At 33.5% G+C, this 15431-nt stretch overlaps 6 protein-coding genes across 6 annotated transcripts; 2 read left to right on the forward strand and 4 right to left on the reverse strand.

Annotated features, from left to right (window-relative positions):
* Positions 1-3733: 3733 nt before the first annotated feature.
* On the reverse strand, positions 3734-5496 carry LOC17876975 (heavy metal-associated isoprenylated plant protein 3). Its single transcript, XM_006280842.2, has 5 exons — positions 5389-5496; positions 5091-5241; positions 4643-4893; positions 4431-4518; positions 3734-4348 (listed from the first exon to the last, which is right to left on the reverse strand). Exons 1-5 carry the CDS (start codon positions 5395-5397, stop codon positions 3975-3977), a joined length of 873 nt encoding a protein of 290 aa, XP_006280904.1. The 5' UTR covers positions 5398-5496; the 3' UTR covers positions 3734-3974.
* Positions 5497-6255: 759 nt separating this feature from the next.
* Positions 6256-6697, reverse strand: LOC17874881 (putative defensin-like protein 224). Its single transcript, XM_006281594.1, has 2 exons — positions 6649-6697; positions 6256-6536 (listed from the first exon to the last, which is right to left on the reverse strand). The coding sequence occupies exons 1-2, from the start codon at positions 6695-6697 to the stop codon at positions 6256-6258; spliced, it is 330 nt and encodes a 109-aa protein (XP_006281656.1).
* A 752-nt stretch (positions 6698-7449) lies between these two features.
* LOC17877325 (root meristem growth factor 1) lies at positions 7450-8072 on the reverse strand. Its single transcript, XM_006281836.2, has 3 exons — positions 7982-8072; positions 7783-7847; positions 7450-7676 (listed from the first exon to the last, which is right to left on the reverse strand). The coding sequence occupies exons 1-3, from the start codon at positions 8070-8072 to the stop codon at positions 7479-7481; spliced, it is 354 nt and encodes a 117-aa protein (XP_006281898.1). The 3' UTR covers positions 7450-7478.
* A 2169-nt stretch (positions 8073-10241) lies between these two features.
* On the forward strand, positions 10242-11818 carry LOC17876298 (E3 ubiquitin-protein ligase Praja-2). Its single transcript, XM_006280482.2, has one exon. It carries the CDS (start codon positions 10282-10284, stop codon positions 11530-11532), a length of 1251 nt encoding a protein of 416 aa, XP_006280544.1. The 5' UTR covers positions 10242-10281; the 3' UTR covers positions 11533-11818.
* A 1259-nt stretch (positions 11819-13077) lies between these two features.
* On the forward strand, positions 13078-13887 carry LOC17876337 (basic leucine zipper 43). The gene is given in 3 exon segments (XM_006281787.2): positions 13078-13741; positions 13809-13850; positions 13853-13887. Coding segments are annotated over 3 exon segments (633 nt in total). The 5' UTR covers positions 13078-13185.
* A 15-nt stretch (positions 13888-13902) lies between these two features.
* Positions 13903-15137, reverse strand: LOC17875051 (proline-, glutamic acid- and leucine-rich protein 1). The gene is made up of 5 exons (XM_006280997.2): positions 14954-15137; positions 14802-14872; positions 14602-14690; positions 14453-14507; positions 13903-14338 (listed from the first exon to the last, which is right to left on the reverse strand). The coding sequence occupies exons 1-5, from the start codon at positions 15080-15082 to the stop codon at positions 14071-14073; spliced, it is 612 nt and encodes a 203-aa protein (XP_006281059.2). The 5' UTR covers positions 15083-15137; the 3' UTR covers positions 13903-14070.
* Positions 15138-15431: the final 294 nt, after the last annotated feature.

Consider the following 15431-nt stretch of genomic DNA (forward strand, 5'->3'; position numbering starts at 1 on the left):
GAGATGTTAATACTGAGACAAATCAAGAGATTTAGTAGTGAGAATGAAATAAACAATGGACAACAATCTGTGAGTGGAAGAGATTGACCTGGAAATTGTCGGCGAGCTGAGAAGCCGGTGGTGGCACAACACAAACGTTTTTTTGTCTTTTTGTCTTCATTATGTTTAGGTTATTCTATTATTTACTTTTTAAAAAAATATAAAAGGTCCATTAGCCCAACTAAGCAAAATTTAATATTAAAAAGTCCATTGGCTAATTAAAAAACAAAACACAAGAGACACATGTGTTCATTGTTTCCAACGATTTTATTTTAGACAAAGGAAATCAAAATCTATTAAATAGAAGAGCATAAGAACAAAATGTTTAAACAAATTAATACCAAATCTTTAACAAGGATAAATTTGGAATTAAAAAAATCTTGACATTAAAAGTGAGTTATGTAAGAAATAAAAAATGAAGTGGGTTATCATAGCTATTTTTTGAAAAGGGTAGGTTATTGTAGGTAATTTTCCAAAAAAAAAAGAAAGATAAAAAAATGTATATATATACATGTTATAGCTGGATTTGGTAAAAGTATAGTAATGAATTTATTTTTGCTTTGAACTGCATGTAAATATAATGTATATGAAGAGCATCATGAAAACAACAAATTATATATGCATGTAATAAAGAATTTTCGAATATTCTTGTCACATTTTTGTTTTATCCGAATTATGACTTGCATTGAAAATCTTATAACATCTTCCAATGTGTATTTTTTCCTCTTTATTTTTTTACCTTTTTCTTTATCTTTTTTTTTCCTCTCCTTTCTTCTTTTTTCTTTTATCTTTTTTTTTTCTTTCTTTTATGGTCTTTTGGTCCACTTTTCTTGGCATGCCCTACAAAAAGCCCACGTGGTAAGAGCCAACGACAATCATCAAGCCTACGCAAAAGAAAAGAAAAAAACATGTGGAATCATTTGATCCCTAATTTAATTATAAGATTATCTTAAGGAAACCATTTGAATATTTTAAACTATTTTAGTCATTGCATTAACCAAAATGTATAAACGAAGAACGACTTCTTGCCTTGCAACTAACTTTAATTATTGATAAAAGATGCAAATGAGGAAAATCATGTGTCTTCTTCTTAAACTATTTTGGTTGTCTTTCTCGACCAAACTCTCCCTGTATCGACAAAACAATAATTGATTTAGTGAGTTCCTTTGGCTTATAACATTAGCTCTTGCTTTACCATTTTCATTTTGATCTATAATCTATAGAAGTGTGAAGATAATAGAATGAGGTTTCTTTGTTTTTCTAGTACTAAACAACCATTATTTAGTTGTTTTTTTTGGGTTCAAAATTAGAATGCACTTTTGGAATACAACTAAAGCTTCTTATCAAAAAGAAATTCGACAACTATAGCTGAATTAACAGATAAACTTTATATTTTTGTAAAGTGAAAACAGGTTTTCCCTAAAAAAATAAATATTCCAGTTAATATTTTATTTGTAAGAAAAAGGATAAAGAGGATGAAATTTATAAGCGTGATAAAAAGCTTCATTAGTTACTTTTTGTGTAATTTATTTTTAGAAAACCCTTTAGTTTCCTCGAACTCGAATGCAACTTTCCTAGAAAGAAACCTTGAAACTAACATACATCAATGTGAAGAAGCATCATGATTCATGATGATGCATGAAGCACCCCGCATCATGATCCCAAATGTTCAACACATGTTCATGCATGTATTATTAACTTAAAATCAATATTCAATGAGATGTCGCATCAAACGCACATGCACAATAAAAACATGAATACGACGACTATCTTGAAGTTAATTTAAATTTCTTATTAATGACTATTTTTTATTTCTAGGAAGAAAGAAATGAATAAATTTTTTGGCTTTACGTTACCATAAAAGAGTAAATGGAAATAAATAGTAATGCGAGCATTGATGTCATGGGTTGGCATTCACTATATGTTGACTTACTTATCGCATTCACTAACATAACATATATACCTAAACTTCTCTTTTTAACCAAAACAATGCTACTTTTGTTTTTTTGTTTTCACCTGCAAGTTAAACACTAACCCTGCTGTATTAACTTCAAATGTAAACCTACCTAAACTCTTTTTTGGGACACTACAATCGGCTTAAAATTTGTTAATAAGAACTGAAAACAAATGAGATTTTGTCTTTTTTATTTTTGTTCTTTTGCAGCAACAACATCTAAAAAGAGTTTCATATCCATTATTAGGTCGTTGCTTTTTTATATAGTTTGTTTCTTCCATTAGGCAAATGGTTCGACTTCGATTCATACATCTTCCTCCACCGTTGATTTATCATATATCAAAATCAGTGTTTTTTTGAACATATCCTTAAAAATATAATATAAAGTACTGTACTATATAGGTAGTATATAAAATGGGATTTCAAATGAGTCCAAAAACAAAGGAATAATATATATATGAAAATACTGAAACAGTTACAACTTACAAGACGGGAGAGGGCATGAAGCAGAGGACAAGAGAGGTCTCCCATCCAACTGGCTCACAGTTTCGAAGAGAGACACCTAATAACGACACTTAACTCTCTTCACACCACTATAACTTTATTACCAACTTTTTCTTTTCATCACCAACTTGAAAATGAAAAAGAAAAATAAGAATGATTATAGTTCGATCAACAATAACATAAATCAGGAAATATAAACTAGAGTGGGCATAGATTTTGTATGAAATATATGGTGTAAAACTTTAGTATATATAAATTTGTAATACATATTAATGTACAATTATAAAATTCACAATAAAAAAGGAAAAACAAATGTGAGATTGAGACGAGAGAGAGAGTTCGAATCAAGTGAGTGGTGGGAAAGAAGAAACTACGTAAGCTAAATTTATTACAAAGGTTGTAGTAGTGGTTTACTCATATATAAGTATGCATTTATTATTGTACTTTTGACTAAGCATTTATGAACACATTCACCACTTCGCTTTTAATTTTAATTAGGATGTATCCGTATTTGTGTATCGTCGCTATTTTTAATTTTGGTCAATACTATTAAAAGACTGTGCACATAGACACACACAAGACACAACTCTTGTTTGTTTCTTGTGTATAAGTAAATAACGAAAGTTTTTGTTTTGTGGGAGGGATGTTTATAGTAAAATACGTTCGATTGACTAATTTGTGATTTAATGCCAGAGCGAACCAAGAAAGAGTTGCGCTGCTGACTAGTTTTTGTAATGCTGTTTTAACGAACGACTCTAAATAATTGGGTCTTACATTAGTTGTTAAGTACAAAAGCTTAGTTCGGGTGAATTAGTTGAGATTTTATTCCCGAATTTTCAGCTTTCACATGGAGAGGGATCACTTTGATCAAGGGTCCTCAAGTTTATAAGACCCCCAAAAATTATTATTTTACTCAGTTTAATAATGTAAAAATAGGTTTTTTTTATTGCTAATTGCCAAGAAATTGACATTTAAAAAAAAAAATACATTATTGTATGTAGTAGTCTATACATGCATTTCATCATTAAACTCTCTTCAACTTGAACATAGTTTTTATATTTTCCTAGAATATCAAACATAGACAACACAATGTAATACTACATCTTTGGCGTTTTAGGTTTATTTGATTGCTGTCATAGTTAGTTTTATCTTAAATGACATACAACAACCCATTATTAAAGTAGAGTATAAATTGTCGCATTGGTTTTATGAATAGAAGGAAGCAAGTACGATCAATATAACTAAAAGCTTTTTCATATTTATTCTCAATTAAATTAAAATAACATTAGACAAAAGAAAATTATTAAATCTCTTTGTAGGATATATTTGCATGTTTTAACTTAAAAGTAATTAAAAATGCACAGCTAGATAAATTCCAAAACTGAAACCCGTAGTAACATACGAAAATACCCCAAAGGTTATAACCATATTTACATCTCTACCACCAAACCACGTCTCAGCCGCCGCCCGTCAGCTATCACATAACAACACACGCGTTAGGATTCTCATCGCTAAAGATCTGCGGCGCGTGGGATTGAACCGGGTATCCATACGGCCCACCCGGATAATACCCGTACCCGTAAGCTGGCTGAGCCGCCATGTACTCCATCATATTCACTCCCTCTCCGCCTCCTTTGTTACCGGAATTCTCTTTTCCACCGTCTCCGCCGCCTCCTTTCTTCTTCTCCCCGGTCTCGTTACCATTTTCTTTCTCTTTCTTCGCCGCCGGTGGGACAATCTCCACCTTACGTTTCAGCTTCTCACTCAAACTCTCGACCAGCTTCTTCACATCCATTGTCCCTTTAACCGTCACCAAGTTCTTCTCTTTGTCCATTGTTAAACCATCAACACCTGCGTTCCCACCATTTAAACGCTGTGAGCAAAACAAAAAGGAAACTGCGTTTTCCCAAAACAAGGAAGAAAAAAAACAAACCTTTGGTTTTAGTGACAGTCTTTTGGATTTTCCCAATACAACCTTGACAATGGAAGTTCAGCTTCAGTACCGCCGTTGTTACCGGAGTCTATAATTAATTAATAAATTAACAAAAGTGTCAAATTTTTTAATTAGCAAACGAAAACATTTGAAGAATCAGATTCTTCACAGATGGAAACAAATTGGTAGAAAGCAACAGAGAATTGATTTACCTCTTTGGGCTTCTTCTCCTTGTTGTCTGGTTTCTTCTTCTCCTCCGGTTTGTTTTTGTCATCATCGTTTTTGTTTTTGTCCTTAGAGTTGTTCTCTTTCTCCTTCTCCTTCTCCTTTTTGGGTTGAGGCGAAACCAAATCGACTTTTTTCTTTGTCTTCTCTTCGAGTTTCTCCCTCAGTTTCGCCGGATCTAAAGCTCCGGTCACCGTTAGCTTCCCTGTTGCAGACTCCGATTTCACAGTCTCAACACCTGAAAGACACCATTTTTGTAAATGTAAAAATCAACCCAACAAAAAAGGAATCTTTATCGAAAAAATCAAGTAACAGGTTCCGTGGAATAAGGGATTTCACAACGTTCTGAATACGAAAAATGCGAACTTTTGATTTACGTATGTCACACATTAACAGAAATCGAAATGTTGAGAGGAAACAAAAAAAAAATCAAACCTTGGAAAGAACGAACACATTTGACGATTCTGGAAGCGCAACCTTCACAATGCATGTCAACCTTCAAAACGACTGTGACGGACGCCGTTTCGTTCTTCTTGTTGTTATCATTGTCTCCACCTTTCTTCTTGTTATCTCCTTCGTTCTTCTTCTGCTCAGAAACAAAACAGAGTGAGCAAATAAAACCCATTTTATATATAAAATAAAAAAAACAGATATTTTTTTTGTTTCGGGGAAAACGGGATAAGAAGAAGAATCGAGAAAGTTGAGAAAAGAGAGAGCGGTTTGACTCAGTTACCTCGCCCATGGTGAAGATGACTCAGTTAGTGAGAGAGAGAGTAGTGGGATGAGAGGAGGAAGTGGGTAGAGACAGAGTCGGAGGAAATGGGAGAGAAAGTTGAAACCTTTCGTTTGTATTTATAGTCACCAAGTCGGTTATGGTCTATAATGATGATGATGATTATGATAAATGAGCAATGGACCATTTCATGTTGTATGTCTATGATACCTATGGTTATGATACATACGTTTTTTTTGTTTGGTAATTTCGGCGAATATGCGACGGTCGACTATATTAATTACAATATGAAAACAAAAATAAAATCATACAGCCTTTTTTCTCCCTCAAAAAGACTCTTCAATCTTATTACTGTATATAATAGCGATGACGTAAACAATATGGTAAAATTATGCAAATTTTCATTTTAATCTAGTTTTACAAAAATCTCATTATTCAGAAAGTGTCAACAAAAATATTTAATGTTTATCTTTTAAGTTTTAAGTTTGTATAAAAGTGAAAGAGGGATGTAGTCTCCACCAGGTAAATCTGTGAAATGCCTAAATCAATGTATCGTAATTTTGTAACTTAAGTTGAACAATGAGAAAAAGTCGGCGAAACGGATTTTATTGACATGAGGAAGAAGTTCATAAAGTGGACATTAAATTCATTTTTTTGAAACCAAAATGATGGGCCTTATAGAGAGAGTCCAGCTAGAGGAGGTCAATTTTTATATTTCCTTCTGTGTAGTTTTTTTTGGGGCCTCAATAGCCCAATTCAAAATCTAAAATAAGTTTGTGTATGTGTCATCCATCAATACAAAATACAAATGTTAACCAGTGTGGATATATACACATTTCAAGAAGATATGAGACTAATTTGGTATATTTATTTTATAGATTGTTTAGGAGAAGAAGGTTGAATGTAAGGAGGTATCAGAAAGGAACTACAAAGACAAATTGGTTCTGGACTAAGTCTACAATAAACCGGAAACCTGTGTTTTCTGAAACAATGCTCTGCACATATTTGTGTACATTGCTCAGGAATAAAACCACCTCTGTAGTTTCCAAAACGCATATAATTTGGTGGATTTTGAGGGCTCCTATCTCCGTTATTAGAAATTGGTGTTTTTCTCTCTGTGACATGTCTTGCCATAATATTTGATGCACCTATTATTAAACATATATCAAAAAAAATAAAAAATGGAACAATTTAGGGCTGTTAGAAACATATGCTACATGTATTTTTTTATCTCACTTGATCGATAATTATAAGCCTTACATGATGAAATCAGAATTAGAAGGGTGACAAACAAGAAACATGTCTTCATTTTTTTTTTAAATTTCTTGTTTTGGAAACGTTGAGAAAATTTTGAGTGTCAAGTTATTGAGGCCAAATTTTTTATGGAGTATTTATATGTTCTTATATTTATATTACAATTTCTTTTAATACTTATTACTATATAACGTTTTTCTTAGAAATGATAATTAGAGAGAAATTATACGATCTTTAAATTACTGTTTCAGTTTAAAACAATTAATTGAACCAACTACTTAGTAATCAGTTTTGTTAAAAGTTATCAGTTATATATATTGTTTATATAAACTCTCATGTTGGAATTCGACATGAATACTATTTGAGTTTTTGTTTCCATGCTTAAAAAGTTTTCGTTTCAGTCCAACAGCTTTAAAGGATATTGATTTGCGTATTTTATTATGTTTAAGTGATCATTATAAAAAGAATGCTTATATACTAACCAAACCGTACTATACAAAGAACCAAACCAGAATATAAACTGCTAGGCAATTCCAACAACAAACGAAAATGGTTTTCTTCTTCCTGTTTTTTTTGCCTGAGGATATACTTCGTTCAGTAACCGAAAGAGAAACATCTACATACTAGTTATATAGTGACATTAATAACTAAAAACTTCTCTTGAATACACAAAAAAGTCTAACTCAAAAGACCATATTCCGCGTACCATTGATTAGTAGATACATTTAAACAATATGTGTTTGATAGTTTTCTCTATTAAAGTATGAATAACGATGCAGCAAAACTGAAAGATTGGGTCTTCTTTCATGTAATTAAAATGTATATAAATAGTCCTTTTAGTTGTGCCTAGGAGGATGATGACCAGGGTTGCTATAATCGGCCGTCAAACTCGCAGTTTTGGTGAGTCTCTTCTTGCTTTTTCTTTTCCTCACCGTTTCTTTACTCTCTATCACGAAACCATTCTTCTCATTTGCCTCTACCTTCACGTTTACATGCTTCAACGTCTTTCGGTTTTCAATTACATCTTCAGCAAGCTAAGAAGAATATAAATGATTCAAGTTAACGTTAATTGATCAACAACCAATATGTCTAATTTCCACTTCCTATGAGATTTGAGAATTGAGTACTATTAATACGTACCTTGTTGGCAATTTGAGTACTACTAGTGCTTGCTCTAAGACTTTCACTATTTTCCGATTTTTGAGCTACATAGAGAAATTTTGATAACCATGTTTATAAATCTTAAGACAAGCATACGTACGTGTTTATACACTAACGGCGCCGAAACATACATAGAAATGAATTAATGTATATACATGGATACATAGTAGATATATACCTCGGCGATTAAAGTTTGCATTGGAGACTTTAGCTTGTACTTGTAAAACGAAAAATATTAAGAGATAGCAAAAAACCCTTATGGACACCATTGCGTCTTCCTTGTTTCTTTCTTTGGATTGATGTACATATATATAAATGTGTGTGTGTGCGTATGAACAGAAGAAGAAGAGTAAACTTGTGTTTCTTACTTCTTAGAGAGGGAGACAGAGAATGGGATATGTTATAAAGAGCGACAAAAAGTCCAAGACGAAGAAAAAAAGCTCAAGGTCAAAGCTAGTATTCCAATAACCTTTACTATCTTTCTTTTTCTTTTAAAAAAATTACATGATTAGTTTATTGAAGTAATATAAATTAATCAAGATGCAAAATGCGTTTAACCGTTTTGAATGTTGATGGTGCTTAGGGATTGTCTAAACAAAGACAAAAATAACAGGTGCCAAGTCCAATGTTGTTCAATGCCTTGGTTTTGGGAACTTTTCTTGTATTGTGTTTTAGATTATATATATTTTCATTAATTTTCCATGTGATAATAATAGTACTTACTTATTTTGTTTTTTTCATTTATAAATGGTGTATAAACTTTACTCTAATAATATGATTAATGATGATAAAATATGATAGATAACATATTATTTGAGTTTAGGTTATTATGTCCTCTGTTTTTTCTGATATAAATTGTTGTATGAAAAAAGTACGACACTATATAACACATTTTGGTTTTATTAATTTTACATGTATCAAACATGCATCCATAATCGTATATTCGTATTGTAGTTACTAGTTAGGAAAGAAAAAAGAGGCCTGTAACTAAACCCTAGAAAGTGATATTACAATGTGATAGTCAAAGACTCTAAAGTGTCGTTGGATTTTTCAACTACAAGGATTGGGTTTTGTACCAAACCGAAGATATTAGAGATGTTTTGGTTTAGAATTCTACAAACCAAATGTAAATTTTGGATGTTTAAAAAGGTTAGATCGGGAAATAATTAATAGAACTCGAGACTACATAATTGTATTTTATGATGCAATATAATAAATTGCAATATCGGTATGGATTAAAGATCAGAAAAGAAAACTAAACCAGCACCGGCCAAGAGATGTAGAAGACCGACGACAAGAGGCTCTTATTTTTAACACAGTCGTTTTGGGATACTAAAAAAAACTCATGTGGATGTGAGGAATGAGATTTTAATTCATATGAAAAGATGTAAACTTCAAAATTGCGTTTTACTTTCCAAGGACATCTTCACGTGATGTTTTATTTCCTTCCCATATATGCTCTTAAAAATATAGTTTTATAACTGATAAATTATTCTTACTTTTTTAATCTATAATTTGTTCTAACTTCAAAATATCACATTAAAAGATATATACAACAAACAATTATTATATACTATAAATGATAAGGTTGTATAAAATATCTAAATAACTATTGGCAATAGAATTTTCATAATGTTGTACCGGAAAATAATATAACTTACGAAAATTATAGTAATAAAAGTTTTGTACCGTTATACCAATACTTGTATGACGCCAAAACTAATCTAATACTCTGTGGGATATTGAGTCTCTAAAGGCTTCTAAAGCTCATAGTAAAACAGCTATATATACATACACTAATATTTTCAATGGACAATGTCTATATATTACCCGTAAGTGGAAAAATTAGCCTTTTATTATTATTATTTTTTTAAATAGATATCAAAATTCAAATTTACATAAATGTTAAAACATACATACATAGACATATGATCAAATTATATAGCTGTAATTCTGAATGAGGCTTGTATATAAAGAAATATAGGCCATGCTTGTTTTAAAAGAGATTCAATTATTTTAAGTCAATTAAAGTTTCATTTACTCAATCATATGAAAAACATATACAATGCAAAAAAAAAAAAAACCTCTCATCACACTAATTTATCCAAAACAACTTAGCCATATCCAATTTATTCATGTACATGTTAACTATGTCGTATGACAACATGTGTCTAACAACCAAATGTCACATTATCTTCACAAAATCACACAACTTCATTATAAAATTAAAAAATACTTTGGTCAACTTGCACAAAAGACACTCCTCCCCCAATATATACAATGTTTACCAGAGTCCGTATGAAATAAAATTACTCGAGTCAGTTCCAAGAAGCCCATTTAAGTTAGGCCCATCAAAACAATTTTGAGTCCATCGAATATTATTATGTCCCTTTTATTAAACAATTGTTTAAGCTTCATCATTCCCTTGTTAAAACGAGAGAGAGAGAGAGAAAGAGATCCGATTCAAGGCCGGGAAAAATGGCGGAGATGTCTTGCCTTCAGATCCACGATGCTAACGATGCCGTTTTCAACCGTTATAACCCTTACGACCACCAACGGCGTCTACATGATCACCTGAGAGATCAATCCCAGTCTCAGATCTTCAATTCGCTTCCTCACTGGGTCCAATCAGACGACGTCGACCTCTACGTCTCTGAATTCGATTTTTCTTCCGGAAACGTTACGGTTTCTGATTTATTATTCACGGCCGCCGACGGTATTGATCTGCCCGATCGGCGTAGCTTTGTCATGGATCTGTTCCACCAGCGCGTTGAGCAATCTCATGTAAGTCCGCTTCGTGATTTCGTAAATCGCGAAATACGTGGGGATAGTTTGGAACATGATTTTGGATTTGAGTTAGAATCTTGTAGCGGTTTCGTTGATAGTGATCTTGTAGTATACCTTAATGATCACGATTACGTTGATGGGATGAGGTTATTAGGGACTGGGTCACGCAATGTTATAGACACAGTGGAATTGCGTTTTGATTCTGATGATGGAGATGAGTCAGAGAAGGAGGATAGTGAGATTTGGGGAATAGATTTGAATGAAGATGATGAATATGTGAATGAGGATGATGATGAAACAGATGCTAGTGTGACATTGCCTCTCTGTTGGGATTCACTTCAATTAGAAGATTTACGAATAAACAACGAGGAGTTCGAGTGGGAAGAAGTTGATGGTGATGATGATGAAAGGGAGGTTTTAAGTGCTTTGGCAGAAGAAGCTGATGATAATAATTCGGTATCAGTCTCTGTTTCAGCCACAATTTCTTTAGAAGATTTAGCGATAAGTGAGAGAAGGGCAACTAGTAGTCTAGGGTGGGAGGTTTTGTTAAATTCTAGTAGTCTCGAGTTTAACCTAGATGATGCAGAAAGCAGCATGGAGTTATACATTGGTGATATCGATCGTGAGGAAGAAGATGGTGAAGATTATCTTCATTCAACAGAATATGAGATGTTGTTTGAGGCTGAGATTTCATCTGGTCTTGGTAAGCCTCCAGCATCCAAATCGTTCATAAAGAATCTGAAAGTGTTTCCTTTGACGAATGAGGATGTGATGGAGAACGATGACGGGATGTGTTGTGCGGTTTGCAAAGAAGAGATGAATTTGGGAAAGGAGGTTGCAGAGTTGCCTTGTAGACATAGGTACCATAGTGAATGTATCGTTCCATGGCTTGGGATTAGGAACACTTGTCCTGTTTGTCGTTTTGAGTTGCCTTCAGACTGAAGACTGAGCAGGGTCACGGTTCTGAAGACCCTGAAAGTTAGGGTTTACAAGAGAAGAAGATGATATGACTTGCTTGTGTAATTAATAGGATAACTTGACCTGTCTGTAGATTGTAGAAGATAATCATATCTCTTATATGAAGTATGAACCAAATTATGTATTATTTTCTCTCTGAAATTGAATCTCTTACAGGATTTTTCATTGTTAGTCTTATATTCAACTTGTATTAACAATCAGCAAACTAAACTGATACATTTTGATGACACTGCTCAGCAGGATTTTTACAGATTGTGATATTTCAGTAATGACTTTCAACGCATTTTTTCAGAAGATAATCTTTTTCTTCTTTAGAATATTCTTTGTTTGTGACATCTGATCAGCTAGAGATTCGTTTGCGATAAGTGTGATATGAGTATTGAAGACATGAGCTGGGATAGAGAGAGAGAGCCTCAGTGGGTTCAAGTTGGCTGAGACGAAACTTGCATGAAATTTAGAGTCATTGCCCGTTTCTGGAAACAAAACATTGCCTCTCCGCAACGTTAATCACATTTTTGGTTCACATTGTTCAAAGCTGTTAAGCATCATTATCTCTCTTTAATGTGTGAATTAAGCCTTTGAAATTCAAGTTTATTCCCTTAATCTCGGTCTGGAATCAATGCATTAATGTTTTTTGACTTTATCGCATTAGGTTGTATTTTACTATCGGCAATATTTTCTGGTTCATATGATTGTGATCCAATTACAAGAAAAATAATTAAGACAAACAACTTTTACAACATTAGCATTGTCCTTGTACAATTAGGTAGACAGTTTGGTTAAGTTACGCTAATGGTACTAACTTACGCTAATTCTTACTTTTAAAGAATTTTTTCCTAATCTTAGGATTTTCTAAATTGACGATTAAACTTGGAACAGTAATTTTCGAGTGAAAAATAGCTAAAAACGTGCAAGTTAGCATCCACCGACCTGTTTTCTCTACGAAGTCCTAATGATGACGCCAACATTATTGTATTATACACGAATTAGCATACGTCGGATACGCACATAACTAAATCTTTTAAGAATAAATAAATGAGTTGAGTTGAGATAATAAGAATAAACAGAAGGACATTTTTGAATAGAATTAATCAAATGGTACCATTTATTAGATTCATCTTCCTTTCAAGAATTTCAAATGATCAAAACAATGTTTATATGGATTTGCGTTGATATGTCAAGTTAAATGTGTGACTAAACGGCTCATCACATGTAAAATGTAGCGAAATAAAATATTACACAAAGACATGAAAAAAGAGGTTATCTTGAGAAACAAAATGCAGATAAAGAAGATACCTTCACATTGACAAAGATGTAAATAAGTGAAATTTTGTCAAAAAGTGTCACTAGATTGTTTTGTTAGTGGAAAGTTTTTCCAATGCATAAGCAAGAAAATAAATGTAATTACAGTTGTCTTCATGCAAGTAAATTTATGTGTCGTTAAATAGCATCCATCAATCTTAAGTAAGAGCCTACACAAATCTTATGTCTCTTCTCTAACGTAGTCAATCTCTCTCTGTCTCATTTTGTCTCTTTCCCTAAATCTCTCATTCTGTCACTCTCTATCTTCTCCATCTCTCACTTTTGGTGTTCTTTCATCACAGAGTATTCATTTTGATGATTAGACATCTGAAACCCTACATGGAGCCTGGTGTCCATCGTTCTCATTGTTTCGATATTCTTGATGGAGTCCCACCACAAGACGATCATTTCAACTCGGCATTCCTATCAAACACCGACTTCTCTGTTCAGTTGCAGTCAGTCTCGACCCGCAGCAACAATCATCAGTCTCAGTTAGACCCAAATGCACTGAACATATTCCATCATGAGGCTCTTGCTCCAGAAGAAAGAAGGGCAAGAAGAATGGTCTCTAACCGGGAATCTGCAAGAAGGTCACGTATGCGCAAGAAGAAGCAGATAGAAGAGCTCCAGCAACAAGTTGAACAGCTCATGATGTTGAATCATCACTTGTCTGAGAAAGTCATCAACTTGTTGGAAAGCAACCACCAGGTCCTGCAGGAGAACTCTCAGCTGAAAGAGAAAGTCTCTTCCTTTCACTTGCTCATGGCAGATGTGCTATTACCCATGAGAAATGCTGAGAGCAACATCAATGACCGCAATGTGAATCTTCTCAGAGGAGAAACGTCAAACCGTCCCACAAACAGCCCCTTTGGTAAATAAGATAAAGTTTCATATTCCACTCTTCTGCTTCTTGGTGTGTTTATTATGTTAAGTTTAAGCCAGTAGTACTATGATTGACCCATATATGTTTGACTTCTATACTGCAATTACTTACTTGCATTTGTATATAGATTATAGATAACAACACTGCAATAGCTATAATTCAACTATACTGGTTGAGTGGTTTCACAGTTACCTCAAACATAATGTGTATCACATTATTGGTCTTTGAAGTAAATGAACTTAAGCAAAAGGTTCATCCAAACAATGTCAACACCGAAAAAACGAACTTAAACGAGCATTTTTGGTATCTTGCCTACATCAACAATTGTCCTTCTTCTCTAAGACAGTGCCTCCATTGGAGATTTCACCATTGGGCATCACTGCAGAAGCTGAATCTACGCTCTCTTCAACTTCCATTACGTCTTCTACCTCTTCAACTTCTTCTTCTGCTGCTGCTTCTACTTCTTCAACTTCTTCTTCTTCTTCGTCTCCTTCTCCCTCTACTTTTTCTTCATCTTCAATAATGCATTGTACAGGGTCTACAAATGAATCATCCGAGTCTGAAAACGAATACAAAGAAGGCCACCTGAAAGTAGCAACCAAAAACCAAGATGATAAAGAGTATTAACCCCAAATTACAACACCCTCGAAAACTTATATGACAAGATCTCTGTTTCAAACACCTATCTAGTTTACTTACTTGCTTGAATAAATGGTTTCACCGTCGATTGTTGTTCTCTCCTCATACATATCATCTGAAACAATAACAACAACAACACCCGAAAAGATCAAATCTTTATGAACTTTGGACCCCAAAGAAACAATGGAGACAACAATATGGAAACTAACCTCCAGAGAAGTACTTATCCACAATATACTGCTTAAAGTTATCTTCGTACCTTCGATACTTCTCAGCATACTCTTCACTCTCGAGATATCTAAAAATACGAAATTTGGTAATTTGTGCAACATTCAATTTTAGGTTCGCTACGGTAAGGAACAATGCACCAAAGAACGAATTTTCAAAACATGGAAAGAAGCAAAATTACTTGTAAAAAGATGGGTCTTCTTCATTCAATTGATCTGTTAGTATTCCGTTGCTATTTACAATATCCTCCATCTGTAACACAGTCGGAGTTACAGATCCTAGTGTAAATTACTCAGAGAGAGAGAGGGAGAGAGCAGAGAGAGAAGAGAGTACCGTAATTTGAGGCGGCGGCGGAGAGGGAGGTGCGGCGGGAACAGTTTCGGGATAGACTGAGTTCTGCGGCAGTGGCTGATGCTCAGGCGGAGGCGGAATCGCCGGAGATGTGGCACTCTCGCTCGTCATACGCTTCACTCGGGTTTTTGAAAGGTTTTTTTTTTTCTTTGTTGGAATTTTTGAACGTTTTTTTTACTAATGGCTATCGCTCCGAATGGTAACAGTATCAAAATATTTTATATATATATATATATATCCCTATATTAGTAAAAGAAAAGTACAAAAAGTGTTTTCGGGTCGGGTCAATTTCAAAAAATTACCCGAAATTTGTAATTGGATCTTTTAAAATTGGATAGATTAGTGGGTTTGAATACATACACCGGATACTTTCCAAATCTAATTTTAGGATTGTATTATTTCCATAACTAATTATAAGATTTACTAATATTTCTCTAACTAATTTAATTCAATCTATCTA

Source organism: Capsella rubella, unplaced genomic scaffold (assembly GCF_000375325.1).
Source record: "Capsella rubella cultivar Monte Gargano unplaced genomic scaffold, Caprub1_0 scaffold_8, whole genome shotgun sequence".
In the NCBI taxonomy this organism is placed as follows: Eukaryota; Viridiplantae; Streptophyta; class Magnoliopsida; order Brassicales; family Brassicaceae; genus Capsella; species Capsella rubella.